General features: G+C 47.2%; 1 protein-coding gene across 1 annotated transcript in view; it reads right to left on the bottom strand.

Annotated features, from left to right (window-relative positions):
- Positions 1-22,269, bottom strand: part of LOC144481846 (sodium channel protein type 8 subunit alpha-like) — a 639,525-nt gene that overhangs the window by 530,242 nt on the left and 87,014 nt on the right. Inside the window, exon 6 of the mRNA XM_078200997.1 lies at positions 8,906-9,133. Within this exon, the coding sequence (XP_078057123.1) occupies positions 8,906-9,133 (228 nt within the window). The remainder of the gene's footprint in view (positions 1-8,905; positions 9,134-22,269) is intronic.

Genomic DNA, 22,269 nt, shown 5'->3' with positions numbered 1-22,269 from the left:
CCAAACTATTGACGGGAAGATGTTTGCTGAGACAATGTCCGCCTCTAAGCCTGACATCACCTCAGATGATCATGTGAAGATACTGTGCTTTTAAGAAATGTATCTGCGTCGTGTTTCCTGTGCAGACTTTTTTTTAAGCAGTCAGTTCTATTTATCGGTGCCACTTTGTCTGTAACTGGCAGCCCCTGTTGTTACTGCAGCAGCATAATTGATCTTAATTGGTAAAATGTTTGTTTGAATCCAGGATGAGTGCAGGGTTGGTATTTTAGTGTTTTCCCCTGCAGTTTTTCAGAGTGGGGTTTGTGTCGGGTTTTGATGGGAAAAGTCATGTGACTGGGTGGAGCTCGGCTCAAAGAGAGAAACCCAGCTCAATTGCTGTTTGGGATATGTAGAGAAAAGTAATAACTCTGTCTATCTCTGTCTCCCTCTGAATTTGGAGACGCAAGTCTCTTTCTCTGGAGTCTGCTGTATGGGAGTCAGAAGACAGGTGTCTTTCTGTATCTGTCCAGAGGGGTTAGAAGGCTGGAAACATAGCACCCACATGAGCATAGCTGTTTTTGGTGCTAATTGGTTCTGAAGCAGGATTTATGACTATGGGGTTATTGCTTAAATTGGAACTATAGAGATAGGGAGATAAGAACTATACCTTATCTTGTTTAAGTATTTTAATTGGTAAAAGTTATGATAATTATTTTTGTCATATTCTAACTGTTGTTAATAATAGCTGCTGGTGGGCAAATCGAATCACATCTGGACTGAAACATCTTATGCTCACACTAATGCCAAAATCAATAAAGGTTGGGGTCTATGCTCACTTCATAATATACCTTGGAGTTTCTGATCTGGTCTCTAATAAATATCAGAAAGTTAGGAAGCAACATAGAGACAGTCAAATTCGTAATTGCAACCTTGTGTGCAGAGTACAAGACTTGAACATGTTACAGCAGAGACAAGATAAGCAGAATTTGATGACTTCAACGAGGCCTATTAGGTTGGACTCTTGGAGTATGAGCTCCCTGATTGAGGCCGTAATTGCCTGTCCAATCTCGGAGTCTCACCTGTGTATAAATATGGGAGTCTCAGGGTTACTGACACTCCGGATTCTGACTACATTCTTGGGAGAGGAGTTGAGTGTGTAAATAAAGGGAAACTGGTGAAGGGACACCGGCTTCTGAGGAGTTATTTCAGAGGCATTGTAACAGGAAAAAGCTCCACAACCCGACAGAATTGAGACTGTTCAGGGAAATATCAGAAGGGGACCGAGGAGGCTTGATATCATTTGGAAGGAAATCAACGGAACATCGAACATACTACTTAGATCCGGACAGAGACAAGGAACCAGAGAGGAGTAGAAACTCGAGGGCCACCCTGGTAGGAGACGCTCATTTCGAATGACAAAAGAGTGCAGTTCATCCTCAACTTCCGAGTGAGATAAGGATCAGATCAAGGAGATTGAACAAGGCACCTCGGAGGCTAAGCCTGTGAAGTCTTTAAGGAGATGTAGGAGCATATATATCGCTGGGATAAAGTCTGGCAGGGGGGCGGATGTAGAGCAAAGGGTTGACACTGGAAGCACTAATGTCACTGCTGATGGATCTATGATGCAACGTCACATGGTTAAGTAACCACGATCTGGAGGGAAGCAGGGATACAACCGCGTGTCGAGTATGGAGATGTACATAGATGCAAATTTCAAAAGCTACCATCAGAAAGATCGCCATTGGCTTCACTGTATAACTGGATCTGGGTGCAATCCACGTAAAGATTCTCCCTTTGGTAATTCGGAATATTGTGTGCAGTTTTGGTGTCCTTATCTGAGGAAGGATGTCCTTGCTATAGAGGGAGTGCAGCAAAGGTTTACCAGGCTGATTCCTGGGATGGCAGGTCCATCATATGAGGAGAGACTAAGTCGGTTAAGATTATATTCACTGGAGTTTAGAAGAGTGTGAAATCATAGTATCCCATTATGCAGAAGGAGGCCATTCGGCCCCATCGGGTCTGCACCAACAACAATCCCACCCAGGCCCTATCCCCATAACCCTCCATATTTACCTCGCTAATCCTTCTAACCTACACATCCCGGGACACTAAGGAGCAATTTAGCATGGCCAATGCACCTAACCCGCACATCTTTGGACTGTGGGAAGAAACCAGAGCAGCCGGACGAAACCCACGAAGACATGGGGAGAATGTGCAAACTGCACACAGACAGAGAGGGAATCTCATAAAAATTCTAACAGGGTTAGACACGGTAGATCCAGAAAGAATGTTCCCGATGGTGGGGGGAGTCCAGAACTAGGGGTCATAGTTTGAGGATAAGGGGTAAACCTTTTAGGACTGAGGTGAGGAGAAATTTCTTCACCCAGAGGGTGGTGAATGTGTGGAATTCACTCCCACAGAAAGTAGTTGAGGCCAAAACGTTGTGTGATTTCAAGAAGAAATTAGATATAGTTCTTGGGGCTAAAGGGATCGAGGGATATTGGGGGGCGGGGGGGGGGGGATCAGGATATTGAATTTGATGATCAGCCATGATCAAAATGAATTGCGGAGCAGGCTCGAAGGGCCGAATGGCCCACTCTTGTTCCTAGTTTCTACGCTGTTAGTTCCCCGTAATGGCAGTAATATTGGTATCAATCTGAGAATGAAGTAAAATAACTATAGCCAAAATAATGTGGACTTCAGACACACAGATTGGGGTGGCAATATCATGGATTGCATTTACCTTCTTGTGGGGAGGTCTGATGACATTCCTTAGTTATCAAGGATAACACCCGGATATTCTAGATGCTCATTAGCATGTTCTGCTTGGTTCAGTACACATATCATCACCTGCATGCAAGATGACTGGACTTCCCTTCTCTACTTTGTTCGAGGTACATTGATATATACCTCTGCGGCAGAAGTTAGCTTTTTCTATCACTTCACACCAAGGCAGGTTGTAAATGTTGGAAGTGCGATGCTACTGTGCCTTTAAGAAATGTATTTGGGTCATGTTTCTTGTGCAGGATCTATTTTAGCAATTTGTTTTCTCAACACCAGTGCCGCTGGGTCTGTATTTGCCAGCCCTGCATTGTTACTGCAGCAGTATAACTTCTCCTAATTGCTAGAGTATTTTTAAAAATCTGGACTGATACAGTTCTATTGTGTTTAGTGTCTTCCCCTGGGATTTGCAGAGTAGGGCTTGATTCGGTTGAATGACAGAAAAATCAGGTGACTGGGTGGAGCTAGGCTTACACAGAGAAATCAAGTTCAGTCTGTTGCTTGGGATCTTCGGAGAGAAGTCACTTTCTCCCTATCTCTTTCTCACTCTCGAGTCGGAGACTGGAATCTGCCAGGAAACAAGTCTCTTTCTCTGAGATTCAGCTGTATGGCGGTGAATCTTTCTCTGGAGGTGGCTGTATGAGAGTCAGAAGACAGGTGTCTGTCTGAATCTCTGTCTAGAGGTGTTCAAAGGCTGGAAATCTAGCACCCACATGAGCATATATGTTTTTGGTGCTACTGATTCTGAAGAGGAGATTTATGTCTATGGGGATATTACTTACATTGGAACTATAGAGATAGCTAGCTGTTAAGAATTATAACTTTTCATGTTTAAGTATCATAATTGTTAAACGTTATGCTAATTCTTTTTGTTATAGTCTAACTGTGTTCTTAAATGAAGTTTGTTTTAATAAAAGCTCCCTAGTGGGTCACTTGAATCATACCTGGAGTGAAACATCTTATGCTCACCCTAATGCCAAAATCATAAAAGGTTGGGATCTAGGCTAACTTCATAACATACATTGGAGTTTCTGCTCTGGTCCCTAACAAATTGTAGTCTCTCTTTCTTCTTGCAGTTTTAGCTGTAGGCTCAGATTACAAGTCTAGCTTTTGGGAGGTTCAGGACACCAGTCAACACCAGGGATACATTGCTAGGATTCTTGGCCAGTCAGGTGATTACATCTTTGGTCATTCCAATCCACAGTCATCCAAATCTTTCAGATTTTCTCAACTTTCTTCCGGGCATCGAATGGCATCTTGCGACGATGCTGAACAGGAATAATCGAGTTCCCACCCAGAAGAAAAGAAACAGTAAAATGGGAGGGATAAGAATACTGGTCTGAACTGGTCTTGTATACATTAAAATGGAACACCAGTAAAACGGGGAGATGAGAATACTGGTGTGAACTGGTCTTGTATACATTAAAATGGAACACCAGTAAAACGGGGAGATGAGAATACTGGTGTGAACTGGTCTTGTATACTTCAAAATGGAACACCAGTAAAACGGGGAGATGAGAATACTGGTGTGAACTGGTCTTGTATACTTCAAAATGGAACACCAGTAAAACGGGGAGATGAGAATACTGGTGTGAACTGGTCTTGTATACTTCAAAATGGAACACCAGTAAAACGGGGAGATGAGAATACTGGTGTGAACTGGTCTTGTATACTTCAAAATGAAACACCAGTAAAACGGGGAGATGAGAATACTGGTGTGAACTGGTCTTGTATACTTCAAGCGTGAATGTGTGCAAAAATGCTCCGACAGACTCACTGCTGTGAATCTTGCCAAACTAGAACTGATTGAAGGATTTTACCTTAGAATCATAGAATCCCTGCAGTGCAGAAGGAGGCCATTCGGCCCATCGAGTCTGTACTGACAACAATCCCACCCAGGCCCCTGTCCCCATAACCCCACACATTTACCCAAGCTAGTGCCCCTGACACGAAGGAGCAATTTAGCATGACCAATCCACCTAACCTGCACATCTTTGGGCACTAAGGGGCAATTTAGCACGGCCAATCCACCTAACCTGCACATCTTTGGACACTAAGGGGCAATTTAGCACGGCCAATCCACCTAACCTGCACATCTTTGGACACTAAGGGGCAATTTAGCATGGCCAACCCACCTAACCTGCACATCTTTGGACACTAAGGGGCAATTTAGCGTGGCCAACCCACCTAACCTGCACATCTTTGGACACTAAGGGGCAATTTAGCACGGCCAATCCACCTAACCTGCACATCTTTGGACACTAAGGGGCAATTTAGCATGGCCAACCCACCTAACCTGCACATCTTTGGACACTAAGGGGCAATTTAGCATGGCCAATCCACCTAACCTGCACATCTTAGATTCATAGAATCCCTACAGTGCAGACGTCATAGGGTCAAAGAGGTTTACAACATGGAAACAGGCCCTTCAGCCCAACTTGTCCATGCCGCCCTTTTTTTTAAAACCCCAAAACTAGTCCCACCAGTAAAACGGGGAAATGAGAATACCGGTGTGAACTGGTCTTGTATACTTTAAAATGGAACACCAGTAAAATAGGGAGATGAGAATACTGATGTGAACTGCTTGCTTGACCTTTGCCCTTTCGCCTGTCATGATTGGGCATTCAATGGATGTTGGCACATTGACGGAGGCGGATGGAGTTGTCAGGCAGGAGTTGTACGACGGTCAAGTTGGCAGCCATATTTTCCCTTCACGACAGACACACCCGCAATCCCTTGACGTTGCTGGGGACGAAAGGATCTGCATTCGATGGCGTCTCACTCAAGATGCGGTAGCGGCCAGCAGAGTAGGAACTCTCCAGGGCACTAATGTTCTGTGGATGCCATGATCAGCAAGGCTTTTTAAACATTGTCTTTTTTAAACAACCTGATAATATAAAATTTGCTGATCATTCAATTGAGGGTGTGTTGTTCTGACATGGTATGCATTATTTTCAGAGCGTCAGAAGGTCACTTCCACTGCCGCACATTGTGGTGTATATATTTTTCCAATCAATCGGCCTGCTGTTGATGCTCTGTAAATGTCTATTGAAGCACCCCCTGCACAAGCACAAGACAGTTTGCTTCCTCAGACAATATTTGGCATGATCAAACATTTTTTTGCACAGTCCAAAAAATTCACTGAAGGTGGACTCTCCCCTCCAGGGTCCAAAGAAGAAAAGATTGTGGAATGCACAGCCTTCTAGAATTCTCCGCTGGTTTCAGGGCCTGCGTCACTGAAATTATGCTTTGTCACTCATCAGCGTGAATGTGTGCAAAAATGCTCCGACAGACTCACTGCTGTGAATCTTGCCAAACTAGAACTGATTGAAGGATTTTACCTTAGAATCATAGAATCCCTGCAGTGCAGAAGGAGGCCATTCGGCCCATCGAGTCTGTACTGACAACAATCCCACCAAGGCCCCTGTCCCCATAACCCACACATTTACCCTAGCTAGTGCCCCTGACACTAAGGGGCAATTTACCATGGCCAACCCACCTAACCTGCACATCTTTGGACACTAAGGGGCAATTTAGCGTGGCCAATCCACCTAACCTACACATCTTTGGACACGAAGGGGCAATTTAGCATGGCCAATCCACCTAACCTACACATCTTTGGACACTAAGGGGCAATTTAGCATAGCCAATCCACTTAACCTGCACATCTTAGATTCATAGAATCCCTACAGTGCAGACGTCATAGGGTCAAAGAGGTTTACAACATGGAAACGGGCCCTTCGGCCCAACTTGTCCATGCCGCCCTTTTTTTTAAAACCCCAAAACTAGTCCCAATTGCCCGCATTTGGCCCATATCCCTCTGTACCCATCTTACCCATGGAACTGTCGAAACACTTTTTAAAAAACAAAATTGTACCCGCCTCGACTACTACCTCTGGCAGCTCGTTCCAGACACTCACCACCCTCTGTGTGAAAAAAATGACCCCTCTGGACCCTTTTGTATCTCTCCCCTCTCACCTTAAACCTATGCCCTCTAGTTTCCGAGGAGACCATTTGGCCCATCGAGTCTGCACCGACCACAATCCCACCCAGGCCCTAGCCCCATAACCCAAAATATTTACCCTACTAATCCCCCTGACATGAAGGGGCAATTTAGCATGGCCAATCAATCTAACCCGCATATCTTTGGATACTAAGGGGCAATTTAGCATGGCTAATCCCCCTAACCTGCACATCTTTGGACACTAAGGGGCAATTTAGCATGGCCAATCCACCTAACCTACACATCTTTGGACACTAAGGGGCAATTTAGCATGGCCAATCCACCTAACCTGCACATCTTTGGACACTAAGGGGCAATTTAGCATGGCCAATCCACCTAACCTGCACATCTTTGGACACTAAGGGGCAATTTAGCATGGCCAATCCACCTAACCTGCACATCTTTGGACACGAAGGAGATGGCTGAACCAATCCCCATCCACCACCCCCCCCTTGACCTCCACTCACTATCTCCAAATAAAACTTGCCATTGGAGCCAAGCTTAACTATTCCTTTTTGTGGCACATGTGGAACATTCTTTCTTCCAGTCTGACTCAGTCTCCCTCCCTTACCTCGATTCCAATTCCAATTCTCTTCCTGCACCTAGTGGTTGCCCTAAAGCAGACTTTCATCTCTTCCCGTAGCAAGGTTTTTTCCTGGAACAGGTCGCTGGTCTGTCGTTAGTGGCTTATAGCTTGAGGGGCGCCACTCCACTCCTGGCTGACCAGGAGTCTCTCCCTCTCTGACCGTCAGCCATTGGCGTGTTTGGAAGGATTTGCTGTTTGACCGCGTTATGAACGCATTTTCCTTGGCCATCAAGTTCTGGGGTGAGACTCGAACCCGGAACTTCTGGCTCAAAGGCAGCAATGCTTACTCACTGCGCCACAAGAGCTGTGCTGCGTGATCATATAGAGCTACCCAAAATCAATCACTCACAACTTGAAAACGCAACCCAACCAGTCTAAGGCAAGGCACATGCGCATAACAACCGATCATGCCATTGCACCCTCAATATTTCCCTTCTGACAGAAATAGTTTGCAACATAAAACCACCATAGGACATGAATAACATAAAAACATAGAAACTGGAAGCAGGAGGAGGCCATTCGGCCCTTTGAGCCTATTCCGCCATTCACTATGATCATGGCTGATCATCAAATTCAATGTCCTGATCCCCCCCCCACCCCGCCCCCCCCCCCCCAATAATCCTTGGTCCCTTTAGCCCCAAGAGCGATATCTAATTTCTTCTCGAAATCAGACAACATTTTGGCCTCAGCTACTTTCTGTGGGAGTGAATCCCACACATTCACCACCCTCGGGGTGAAGAAATTTCTCCTCACCTCAGTCCTAAAAGGTTTACCCCTGATCCTCAAACTATGACCCCTAGTTCTGGACTCCCCCACCATCGGGAACATTCTTTCTGAATCTACCCGGTCTAATCCTGTTAGAATTTTATAAGTTTCTCTGAGATCCTCTCTCACTCTTCTAAATTCCAGTGAATATAATCCTAACCGACTTAGTCTCTCCTCATATGACAGACCTGCCATCCCAGGAATCAGCCTGGTAAACCTTCGCTGCGCTCCCTCTATAGCAAGGACATCCTTCCTCAGATAAGGACACCAAAACTACACACAATACTCCAGGTGTGGCCTCATCAACGCCCTGTACAATTGCAGCAAAACATCCCTATCCCTGTACTCAAATCCTCTCGCTATGAAGACCAACATACCATTAGCTTTATTTACTGCCTGCTGTACCTGTGCACTTACTTTCAGCGACTGATGCACGAGAACACCAAGGTCTCGCTGAGTATCTCCCTCTCTCAATTTACACCCATTCAGGTAATAATCTGTCTTCCTATTATTGCTACCAAAGTGGATAACCTCACATTTATCCACATTATACTGCATCTGCCATGCAGATGCCCACACACTCAGCCTGTCCAAATCACGCTGAAGTATCTCTGCATCCTCCTCACAGCTCACCCTCCCACCCAACTTTGTATCATCTGCAAATTTGGAAATAATACATTCAGTTCCCTCTTCCAAACCATTAATATATAATGTGAACAGTTGGGATCCAAAACGTTGCTTTCCTTCACACAAAAAAAAACAAATATGTATCAAAAATGTAAAGTGCTTACTGTCATTCATAATGTAGTCTGTGAAGTCAAAAATCCTCGTTCCATTTTCATCTGTTGCATTAAGAAATGATGGATTGGGGGGCCAAATGACACACTTTTGCCTCAGGTTGCCCATAAACAATTGCAGTCCAATCAGGGCAAAGACACTCAGGCAAAACACCGTCAAGATCATCACATCGGACAGTTTCTTTACAGACTGGATTAGGGCACCCACGATGGTCTTCAGGCCTGTGGAAAGTAAGACACCGTTACGGCCAGCCTCGGATAGCAAGCTCACCGTGCTCTTGGCAAGAAGAACCAAATTCACATTGCACAACTAATTCATGCACGAAGCAAGCAGTGTTCAGTGCAAATCATGTCAACCGATCGAGTAACAGTGCTTGAGCTCATAAAGCTAAAAGGGCTGTCGGAACAGGCTCGTGGCGGAGGCAATACTAATGGCGGCTGAGGCAATACTAATGGCGGCTGACAACTGGTCATTGACGGGCACAGTTGCGGCAACGTTAAGAGCTAACGGCGGGGGAAATATGGCTCGTTATTTCGGCAAGCTTAGGACTGGCTATGTTTGGATGCTCCGTCTAATTCTTTAGGCGCCTATGCAGCACAGTTCTTGCCCCTAATTTCTCACAAACTGGCCGACGAACCAGAAAATGGCTGCCTTAGGAATTTGTCACACTTGCGGAGTGAGTGTGAGGTGCTTTTCAGAAGTGTGGGGGGAAAACAGAGGGTCGAAGCCTGGTACAAGAAGCCTTATTTGATATCTCACTGTGGCACTTGTGGCCTCAGGGTGCTTAATGTGAAAATAAGATACCTGGTCATCAAAAAGAAAAAATTTTGTTCCTCTGCATTAACAACCCTCACCCTTCCATGCAAACAATTAGCCCAAAAAAAAGTGAAATTCCTTATCTTCTTGGCTAGCAGTCCACTTAGATATAGGCCAAATTCAGCTGAGGCCACATTGATATGGGCGGCACGGTGGCACAGTGGTTGGCACTGCTGCCTCACAGTGCCAGGGACCCAGGTTCAATTCCCAGCTAGGGTCACTGACTGTGTGGAGTCTGCACATTCTACCCGTGTCTGCATGGGTTTCCTCCCACAGTCTGAAAGGCATGCTGGTTAGGTGCATTGGCCGTGCTAAATTCTCCCTCAGTGTACCCAAACAGGAGTGTGGCGACTCGGGGATTTTCACAGTAACTTCATTGCAGTGTTAATGAACTTGTGACACTAAAATTAAAAAAGTTTAAAATGAATAATTCAAATGAATGCGTCAAAAAAAAGCCAACAGAATTTCAAGATGGCTGATGCTACGAAACAATTCAAAATATGGAAGTCCAGCAGTAACAATTGGTTATGCGATCACAGGCTTATCTTAATTCACCCGGGTTAGGCCAAAGAGTTTCTCTCGTTCCGTAATTTCGCTCACTATTTGAAGGAATGGATAAGGCTATGATGCGAAATCTTTCTGAAGCCCTGGTTAGGCCGCAACTGGAGTATTGTGTCCAGTTCTGGTCCCCACACTTTAGGAAGGATGTGAGGGCCCTCGAGAGGGTGCGGAGGGAGATTTCCCAAAGTTCCAGGGATGAGGGGGTTTTAGCTCCAACGTTAGGGTCGGAGAAACTGGGGTTTTCCCCTTGGAGCGAAGGGGATTGAGGGGAGATTTGATCGAGGTGGGCAAGGTTATGACAGGTTTGGATCAGTAGACAAAGAGAAACTGTTCCCATTGGCTGATGGTGCAAGGATTAGGGGGATACAGATTTAAGGTTTTGCCAAGGAGGGATCTTATTACGAATGGCAATTTCACAAAATTCTTCCATGGGATGCGGGCCCAGCATTTATTGCCCACCCCGAATCGCCCCTTAAGGAGGTGCTGGTGACCCGCCATCTTGAACTGAAGCAGTCCGCGTGGTGTAGGTACAACCACAGTGCTGTTAGGGATGCAGTTCCAGGATTGTTATTGGACATCAGTCAGTCCATGTGGTGTAGGTACACCCACAGTGCTGTTAGGGAGGGAGTTCCAGGATTGTTATTGGACATCAGTCAGTCCATGTGGTGTAGGTACACCCACAGTGCTGTTCGGGAGAGAGTTCCAGGACTGTTATTGGACATCGGTCAGTCCATGTGGTGTAGGTACACCCACAGTGCTGTTCGGGAGAGAGTTCCAAGACTGTTATTGGACATCGGTCAGTCCATGTAGTGTAGGTACACCCACAGTGCTGTTAGGAAGGGAGTTCCAGGATTGTTATTGGACATCGATCAGTCCATGTGGTGTAGGTACATCCACAGTGCTGTTAGGGAGGGAGTTCCAGGATTGTTATTGGACATCAGTCAGTCCATGTGGTGTAGGTACACCCACAGTGCTGTTAGGGAGGGAGTTCCAGGATTGTCATTGGACATCAGGCAGTCCATGTGGTGTAGGTACACCCACAGTGCTGTTAGGGAGAGAGTTCCTGGATTGTTATTGGACATCAGTCAGCCCATGGGGTGTAGGTACATCCACAGTGCTGTTAGGGAGGGAGTTCCAGGATTGTTATTGGACATCAGTCAGCCCATGGGGTGTAGGTACATCCACAGTGCTGTTAGGGAGGGAGTTCCAGGATTTTGACCCAGCGACAGTGAAAGAGGCCGGAACTCGCTGCCGATGAGGGGGGTGGTGGGGTGGGGGGCTGGGGGGGGGCGGGGGGGGGGGGGGGGGGGGGGAGTGGTGGAATGGGAGATAATGAATGATTTGAAAAAGAAATTGGATAAGTTTTGGGGGAAATAAACTTGCTGGGGTAGAGCGAGAGGAATGGGACTGACTGGGTTGGTCCAGAGAGAGATAGCATGAACTCAAAGGACTGAATGGCCTCCTTCTGAATCGTAATGACTCCCTGACTCTTGAGTGATCACACAATGGTGAGAAGAATTTGGAATTTCAACCATTTATTGACCAAAATCAGAATCTAAACGCTGCTCGAATTGGAGAAGATATTTGCGGCAATGATATGACCTTTTGTCAGACGGTTCTGATATGCTGGTCTGGCGTGGACTTGATGGGTCGAATGGCCTCTTTCCAGCTCTGGTAGCTGGTTACTAACTCTTTGCTAGCTTTTCACCCCCTCATCTCAGACCTCTCTCTCTGTCCATTGCAACTTCCCTTTGCCCCCTCTCAATACCGTTGTAATCAGTGTTCCCTGAAAGCTTCCTTCTTTGTGCTCCCAGCTCCAAAATTCAGCAAACTTCCCCTCTTCCCTGTTCAGTTTGTGTACCGACATCGGACAAGTGCAGTCTCGGCTGAGGTCACCCGCAGAAAAAACTGAAAAATTGGATTATTTTTTGAAGAAATCCCTTCACTTTCAGAGAATCTCTACAGTACAGAAGGGGGCCATTTGGCCCATCGAGGCTGCACCGACAACAATCCCACCCAGGCCCTACCCCGTAACCACATGTATTTACCCTGCTCATCCCTCTGACACTCGGGTCAATTTAGCATGGCCAATCAACCTAACCTGCACATCTTTGAACACTAAGGGGCAATTTAGCATGGCCAATCAACCTAACCTACACATCTTTGGACACTAAGGGACAATTTAGCATGGCCAATCCACCTGACCTACACATCTTTGGACACTAAGGGACAATTTAGCATGGACAATCCACCTGACCTACACATCTTTGGACACTAAGGGACAATTTAGCATGGCCAATCCACCTAACCTACACATCTTTGGACACTAAGGGGCAATTTAGCATGGCCAATCCACCTAATCTACACATCCTTGGACACTAAGGGGCAATTTAGCATGGCCAATCCCCCTAACCTGCACATCTTTGGACACTAATGGGCAATTTAGCATGGCCAATCCACCTAACCTGAAAATCTTTGGACACTCAGGGGCAATTTAGCATGGCCAATCCACCTAACCTGCACATCTTTGGACACTAAGGGACAATTTAGCATGGCCAATCCACCTAACCTGCACATCTTTGGACACTAAGGGGCAATTTAGCATGGCCAATCCACCTAACCGAGTTGAAAGTTTGGATATGAGGGTTACAAGTGAGGCTTACATTAACACTGCAGTGAAGTTACTGTGAAAATCCCCCAGTCGCCACACTCCGACGCCCGTTCGGGCCGATGCACCTAATCAGCACGTCTTTGGGACTGTGGGAGGAAACTGGAGCACCCGGAGGAAACCCACGCAGACACGGGGAGAACGTGCAGACTCCGCACAGTCACCCAAGGCTGGAATTGAGCCCGGGTCCTTGGCTGTGAGGCAGCAGCGCTAACCACTGTGCCACTGTGAAGGTGGGCCTCCAGTACCTCACCGAGGTCAGCATGCGAGGCTGGACAGTGAGGGGGCAACAGGCCCTTGGGCCACAGGCACACCTCAGCAAGGCCCAATCTACCCCTCATCCCCATGGCATCGCCCAGGTAACCGTGCCTGAGGAGTGACTGGGCAGCAAGATCCCGGGTGGATTCACTTTCTCATCCCTTGTCCAGGGGCGCTGAAGCCAATGAAGATCAGCTGGCGCAGCAGAAATTGTGCCAAGGTGTTGTAGTCAGTGGATTTATTTACCAGGAAGCTGGGCTGCTGAAGGCATCGTTTTGACGCACTGCCACTAATGCTTCCAGTAAATTGCTTGCTCAGAACTCAGAGCTCTGAATGTGCTTCGTAATTCTATCTCTTGCGGAGCCAATTTTGAATTGCTGATTCTTTTCTAATTGTTGCGAACATTTCTGTCCAATTGTGTAGATTAAATCCAGAGAACGCCAAGTAGTGTAATAACCCTCAACAGCATCACACACAAGTTAACCTGTCTGGACATGATCAGGCTGTGGACTGGGCCTTGCCTTGTCTGATGTATTATTAAATCCCGACAGTGCAGAAGGAAGCCACTTGGTCCATCGTGTCTACATCCACTCTCTAACAGAGCATCTTACCCAGGCCCTATCCCCGTAACCCCATTTATTTATCCCACTAATCCACATAACCTACACATCTTTGGACACTAAGGGACAATTTAGCATGGCCAATCCACCTAACCTGCACATCTGTGGACACTAAGGGGCAATTTAGCATGGCCAATCCACCTAACCTACACATCTTTGGACACTAAGGGACAATTCAGCATGGCCAATCCACCTAACCTACACATCTTTGGACACTAAGGGACAATTTAGCATGGCCAATCCACCTAACCTACACATCTTTGGACACTAAGGGACAATTTAGCATGGCCAATCCACCTAACCTACACATCTTTGGACACTAAGGGACAATTTAGCATGGCCAATCCACCTAACCTGCACATCTTTGGACACTAAGGGACAATTTAGCATGGCCAATCCACCTAACCTGCACATCTTTGGACACTAAGGGACAATTTAGCATGGCCAATCCACATAACCTACACATCTTTGGACACTAAGGGACAATTTAGCATGGCCAATCCACCTAACCTGCACATCTTTGGACACTAAGGGGCAATTTAGCATGGCCAATCCACCTAACCTACACATCTTTGGACACTAAGGGACAATTCAGCATGGCCAATCCACCTAACCTACACATCTTTGGACACTAAGGGACAATTTAGCATGGCCAATCCACCTAACCTACACATCTTTGGACACTAAGGGACAATTTAGCATGGCCAATCCACCTAACCTACACATCTTTGGACACTAAGGGACAATTTAGCATGGCCAATCCACCTAACCTGCACATCTTTGGACACTAAGGGACAATTTAGCATGGCCAATCCACCTAACCTGCACATCTTTGGACACTAAGGGACAATTTAGCCTGGCCAATCCACCTAACCCGCACATCTTTGGACACTAAGGGGCAATTTAGATCATAGATCATAGAATCCTACAGTGCAGAAAGAGGCCATTCGACCCATTGAGTCTGCACCGACCACAATCCCACCCAGGCCCTACCCCCATATCCCTACATATTTTATCCACTAATCCCTCTAACCTACACATCTCAGGAAACTAAGGGGCAATTTAATCATGGCCAATCAACCTAACCCGCACAGTGGGAGGAAACCGGAGCACCCAGAGGAAACCCACGCAGACGCGAGGAGAATGTGCAAACTCCGCACAGACAGTGACCCGAGCCGGGAATCGAACCCGGGTCCCTGGCGCTGTGAAGCAGCAGTGCTAACCACTGTGGTACCGTGCCGGCATGGCCAATCCCTCTAACCTGCACATCTTTGGACACTAAGGGGCAATTTAACATGGCCAATCCACCTAACCTGCACATCTTTGGACACTAAGGGGCAATTTAACATGGCCAATCCCCCTAACCTACACATCTTTGGACACTAAGGGACAATTTAACATGGCCAATCCACCTGACCTAAACATCTTTGGACACTAAGATGTCCTTGGCTAATTCACCTAATCTGCACATCTGTGGACTGCGAGAGGAAACCGGAGCACCCGGAAGAAACCCACGCAGCCAAAGGGAGAATGTGCAAACTTCACACAGACGGTCACCCAAGGCTGGAATCGAACCCGGGTCCCTGACGCTGTGAGGCAGCAGTGCATTGTGGGACCATGGGGCCCCAATATATATATATATTGTACGTTGGGATTTGGGGTGCGGACTGCCCCTTTAAGTGTGCGGGTCAGGTGATCCCGGGACAATTAGCTCCTCCCATTGGAGGACCTTGTTGGGCAGTCGTAGACCTGACTGTGAATGAGTGCCTTCAATAAACAGCTCCCAGTATTCAAGTTATCAAGCCTACCTAGTGATTCTTTATGCCCATTCGTCCACAAGGACAAACATAATACCTTGCACATTAGAATCCCTTCCAATTCGTGACATGGTCTTCAGTGACAACGATCCACAGTGTGACCAAGGGAGTGGTACGCTTCACAAGTTCCGTCAATGTCCTGAGAGGCATCATTTGTTCAACCTCAGACATTAACCTCAAGCTGGCGAATGAAGCTAAATTGGAGAAGCGTTCCCCCAAAAAAATAAGCACGGGACGCCTAACAGCAAATAGGGTCGAACATTTTAAAGCACGATTTTCCCTGGGATTGAACTAATCTCCATTAGTTACGGAGGCAAAAGATTCAAGAGTCACAATTACTCGTGGGAATGTTCTACTGCGTGACTGCTTAGGGACCAAATAAACAGTTGATTGGGTGGCCCCTGTGGCACAGTGGTTAGCACTGCTGCCTCACAGCGCCAGGGACCCAGGTTCGATTCCCGGCCTTGGGTCACTGTCTGTGTGGAGTTTGCACGTTCTCCCCGTGTCTGCGTGGGTTTCCTCCGGGTGCTCCGGTTTCCTCCCACAGTCCGAAAGACGTGCGGGTTAGGTGGATTGGCCGTGCTAGATTGACCCTAACATCAGGGGGACTAACTGGGGTCAATGAGAGTTACGGGAATAGAGCCTGGGTGCGATTATGGTCAGTACAGACTCGATGGGCCAAATGGCCTCCTTCTGCACTGTCTGGATTCTATGATCCAACAGCGCTACTAGAATCACCGAGATGATGATCTGGGACTAGAGTATGCAGCTTTGGGACTGTAATGACCTCCACAAGGTCCATGAGGTGGGCCTCTTGGAGTATGAGCTCCCTGATTGAGGCAATGATTGCCTGCCCAGTCAGAGGGTCTCACCTGTCCATAAATAAGGGAGTGTCAGGGTGACTGCCACTCCGGATTCCGACTCTGTACCTGAAGCACTCTTGGGAATTGAGATAAGTTGTCAATAAAGGGAATCTGGTGAAGGGACATCAGCCTCTGAGGAGTTACTCCACTGGCGACGAGGATGGAATTGGGATGAGATGAGATAAGCAGAATGGAGGCTCTAATGACCTCAACGAGGCTGAGTATGAGCTCCCAGATTGAGGCCATAATTGCCTGCCCAATCAGGGACTCTCGCCCGTGTATATATATATATATATATTGAGGAGTGTCAGGGTGACTGCCACTCCGGATTCTGACTCTGTACCTGAAGCACTCTTAGGAGTGGAATAGAGTTTGTAAATAAAGGGAATCTGGTGAAGGAACACCGGCCTCTGAGAAGATATTCTAGGTACAAATTTGATTGTCCCCTAAAGTTTATTTATTAGTCACAAGTCAGCTTTCATTAACACTGCAATTAAGTTACTGCGAAAATCCCCTAGTTGCCACACTCTGGCACCTGTTCGGGTACACTGAGGGAGAATTTAGCACAGCCAATGCACCTAACACGCACATCTTTCGGACTGTGGGAGGAAACCGGAGCACCCGGAGGAAACCCACGCAGACACGGGGAGAACGTGCAGACTCCACACAGACAGTGACCCAAGCCGGGAATCGAACCCGGGTCCCCGGCGCTGTGAGGCAGCAGCGCTAACCACTGCGCCACCGTGCCGCCCCTGCTCTATCCTGTGCTCAGAAATGCGGAGTTCACCTTTCGGTGAAGAAATGAAGGTGACTGAGGGAAACAAGTGACTTCATTCTTCCAGCCCTCCTACCTGATGGTTGAGTCAAGTTATTCAAGCGTAGTGTCGTAGCGAGGACATGTGACCCGCAACTAACTCAAGGCGTGTCTTTGAAGGAACTTTGAATACGCGCAATGGAATTCCAGCAAAAAAATACTCCGTTTCTTCCTTATGTCAAATCAGCAAAGGTCATAACTCAAGGAAAGGGGCATAATCGGATGCAGGCAGCAACAGCAAAACATTAAGAAACTCGGAGAAAGGATTCTATGGTGCAGAAATCAGATCTATCTTCCTCTACCACACCACTTCCATGTGTCCAAAATGTGGGTCGGTTAAACGAGAGATGCAGACACCAGAAAAGATAAGAGAAAAATAAACGTTTCTCACCCCTGGGCTCTGTCAACAAAGAATTTGAAAATTAAAACACTTGAAGCAGTCACGAATCAGCCCATTCTTTGACTCTCTGCTTTTGGGGGGCGCGGATTGTCCCTCCAAATATGGACGAAATATTCCAGGCGCACGTCTTCTCTGAACCTCAGTTCGCCATCTCACTGACATTACATTATTGTGGAAACAATTGAACCAGCAACAGATACTAATGCCAATTCATGTGGACAATCCAGTGATGTAGGGCATGGACTGACTTTGATACTTGGAGGTTAAGGCTGAGATTCTCCGACCTCGCTCGCGGCTGGGATTCGCCGGTCCCGCTGCAGTGAATGGAGTCTCAGCTGAGCGCCAAGTTTTCCATTCTCGCCAGCAGCGGTGGTGGGGTGTCCAACTTTGGAGAATTCTGGCCAAAGCTCCGAACTGGGCAGTGCCTTCCAAGCACATTCACAGCGTATTCCAAACCCTCACCAACCTCTGGGGAAAAAATATTTCCTCCCATCCCCACAAACCTCCCGCCCCTCACCTAGAACCTGTGTCCCCTCGTGACTGACCCTTCAACTAAGGGGAACAGCTGCTCCTTATCCACTCTGTCCTTGTCCCTCATAATCTTGTACACCTCGATCAGGTCGCCCCTCAGTCTTCTCTGCTCCAGAGAAAACAACCCAAGCCTACCCAACCTCTCTTCATAACTTAAATGTTCCATCCCCGGCAACATCCTGGTGAATCTCCTCTGCATCCCCTCCAGTGCAACCACATCCTCCCTATAATGTGGTGACCAGAACTGCACACAGTGCTCCAGCTGTGGCCTCACCAAAGTTCTATACAACTCCAACATGGCTTCCCTGCTTTTGTAATCTATACCCCGATTGAGATAAGCAGAGTGGAGGCTCTAATGACCTCAACGAGGCTGAGTATGAGTTCCCAGATTGAGGCCATAATTGCCTTCATCACCCTGCTAACCTGCCCTTCCACCTTCAGAGATCTGTGGGCAAACACGCCAAGGTCCCTTTGTTCCACAGAGCTTCCTAGTGTCCGACCATTCATTGAATACTTCCTTGTCAAATTACTCCTTCCAAAGTGTATCACCTCACACTTTTCAGGGTTAAATTCCATCTGCCACTCATCGGCCCATTTGACCATTCCATTTATATCTTCTTATAGCCCAAGACACTCCACCTCACTGTTAACCACCCGGCCAATCTTTGTGTCATCCACAAACTTGCTGATCCTACCTCCCACATAGTCTTCAATGTGATTTATATAAATGATGAATAATAGGGGACTCTGCACAGATCCCTGTGGTACACCACTGGACACTGGCTTCCAGTCACTAAAACAGCCTTCTCTCATCACCCTCTGTCTCCTACAACTGAGCCAATTTTGAATCCACTTTATCAAATTACCCTGTATCCTGTGTGCATTTACCTTCTTTACAAGTCTCCCATGTTGGACTTTGTCAAAGGCGTTGCTGAAATCCACATAAACTACATCGACTGCACTGCCCTCATCTACACACCTGGTCACCTCCTCAAAAAATTCAATCAAATTTGTTAGACATGACCTCCCTCTGACGAAGCCATGCTGACTCTCCCTGATCAATCCTTGCCTCTCCAAGTGGAGATAGATTCTCTCCTTCAGAGGTTTTTCCAATAATTTCCCTACCACTGACGTGAGACTCACTGCTCTGTAGCTCCCTGGTTTATCTCTACAACTCTTCTTAAATAGCAGAACCACACTAGCTGTTCTCCAGTCCTCTGACATCTCCCCCGTGGACAGAGAGGAATTAAAAATTTAGGTCAGAGCCCCTGCAATCTCCTTTCTTGCTTCCCAGTCTATGTGCAGATTAAAATCACCCATAATTACAGATGTTCCTTTATCGCATGCATCTCTGATGTGCTGTTTAAAGTCATTCCCATCATCACCACGACAGTTTGACGGCCTATATACAACCCCGACTGACGTTTTTTGACCCTTGATGCTTCTTCGCTCTACCCATACAGATTCCACAATGTCGGAGTTAATCTCCTTCTTCAGTATGGTGTTAATTTCCTCTTTAACCCTCAATGCAACTCCATCTCCTTCTCCTTTTTGTCTATCCATACTGAATACCCCTGGATGTTCAGTCCCCATCCCTGGTCACCTTGCAGCCATGTCTCCGCAATCCCGACTATGTCATACCTGCTTACATCCATTTGTGTGATTCATTCATCCACTTTCTTGCGAATGCTCCATGTGTTAAGGCACAAAGTCTTTAGACTCATCTTTTTACCATTATTGGTCCCATTTCCACTATTTTCCACTGAGACTTCGTTTGAAACTGGTCCTTTGTTTCTCTGCCTATCACTATTCTTATTCCCCTTTCCGTCTTTGGCTTTTGCCCTCAATTCCCTCTCTCTCTCTCTCCCCATTTCCGTTTGGAAAGGCCCTCCCACTGCTCTTCTGTAGATTTCCCTCCAGGTAGCCGCTCCCAGTCTACCTTGGCCAGATCCTGCCTTATTTTACGAAAATACGTTCTACCCCAATCCAAAACTTTTTTTTTAGCAACTTGCCACCTTATTTGCTTAAATTCCTTCTCCTTATTGCGAACGGGTTCACCATTGGTACATTTTCAGACATTCCTATCTAATCCTTGTTGTTAAAGAACCTCCCTCCCAGAGGTGGAAATTCCCCCCTGCCAGGCTCCCCCCCGCTTCCAGGAAACTGGGGTTGGAATTTCCCCCCCCCTGCCAGGCCCCCTCTGGAAGTGGGGGTGGGAATTCCCCCCTGCCAGGCCTCTGGAAACTGGGGTGGGAATGGCGCGCTGCCACCCCCCCAAGACTTGTGTTGCAGTGGTGGTGGCAGCGCGCCATTGGCCGGCAGTGGGGTTGTCCAGTCCCGCTGCTGTCAATGGGATTTCCTGTTGTTTGCACCTCGTCAACCCGCAGGCGGGGGCCTGCCATCGGCAGGTCTGGAAGATCCCACAGGCAGAAACAGCTGGAAAATCCCGGCGCTTGACTTTTGGGCCTGCCGCTAAATCGTGCTCCTACCACCTGCCCCCCCCCCCACCCCCCCGCCACAACCCCCCTCCTCTCCCCTGCTCCCCTGGCTACAATGCCCCCTGCTGGCAGGAATGGAAAATTCTGTGCAAAGAGCTTGCTGGTTCAATTGTCGTAATATTGTTTTAAAATAAGTTTTGATTGTACAAAGACTCATTCAGTGAGGGTTTTTCAATAATATAACTGCTCCTGGATAAAGGGCAACAATTCTCCCATAAAAGCTCCGGGTAAAAATAGAACAAGAAGCGGGGTAGTTTCCGACATGGTTCGATTTCAGTAGATATGGCTATTTTTTGGGGTTACATTTTTCTGCATTGAACTGAAGTGTGGCAGAGAGAGAGTAGAGTTGTTCAAAGTGCAAAGAATCCTTGAAACATCATCTAAGGGAGCAAAGGTATGAATTCAAAGGGAATGACACAAGCAGGTTCCAAGAACATTTCATGCATATCTGTTAAACACCAAGGCTGATTCAAGAATATGAGAATGTGAGATAGTAATTCTCATGAAAAATTGTTTTTTCTTTCCAATCGACAATGATTCAAAATGCAGGCAAAAGTCAAAGTAACTTCAAGCCATCTTAGCATATTTAAAAAGAAGTGTGTATCAGTCCAACACTGCAAAAATTTTATCTATCATAGAATCCCTGCAGAGTAGGTGGAGGCCATTCGGTCCATCGAGTCTGCACCGACTCTCCGAAAGAGGATCTCACCCAGGCCCAAACCTCGCCCGGTTCCCATAACCCATTTACTATGGCCAAGCCACCTAACCTATATATCTTTGGACACTAAGGGACAATTTAACATGGCCAATCCACCTCGCCTGCACATCTCTGGATACTAAGGGGCAACTTAGCATGGCCAATCCACCTAACCTGCACATCTGTGGACACTAAGGGACAATTTAGCATGGCCAATCCACCCAACCTACACATCTTTGGATACTAAGGGGCAATTTAGCATGGCCAATCCACCTAACCTGCACATCTTTGGACACGAAGGGACAATTTAGCATGGCCAATCCACCTAACCTACACATCTTTGGATACTAAGGGGCAATTTAGCATGGCCAATCCACCTAACCTACACATCTTTGGATACTAAGGGGCAATTTAGCATGGCCAATCCACCTAACCTACACATCTGTAGACATGAAGGGACAATTTAGCATGGCCAATCCACCCAACCTACACATCTTTGGATACTAAGGGGCAATTTAGCATGGCCAATCCACCTAACCTGCACATCTTTGGACACGAAGGGACAATTTAGCGTGGCCAATCCACCTAACCTACACATCTTTGGACACTAAGGGACAATTTAGCATGGCCAATCCACCTAACCCGCACATATTGGGACACTAAGGGGCACTTTGGAGTGTGGGAGGAAACCGGAGCACCCGGAGGAAACCCACGCAGACACGGGGAGAACATGCAAACTCCACACAGACAGTCACCCGAGGCAGGAATTGAACACGGGTCCCTGGCGCTGTGAGGCAGCGGTGCTAACCACTGT

This window comes from Mustelus asterias, chromosome X (genome assembly GCF_964213995.1).
Source record: "Mustelus asterias chromosome X, sMusAst1.hap1.1, whole genome shotgun sequence".
Classification (NCBI taxonomy): domain Eukaryota; kingdom Metazoa; phylum Chordata; class Chondrichthyes; order Carcharhiniformes; family Triakidae; genus Mustelus; species Mustelus asterias.
Note: the sequence above shows the minus strand (reverse complement) of the source record. Positions and strands in the feature narration are given on the sequence as shown.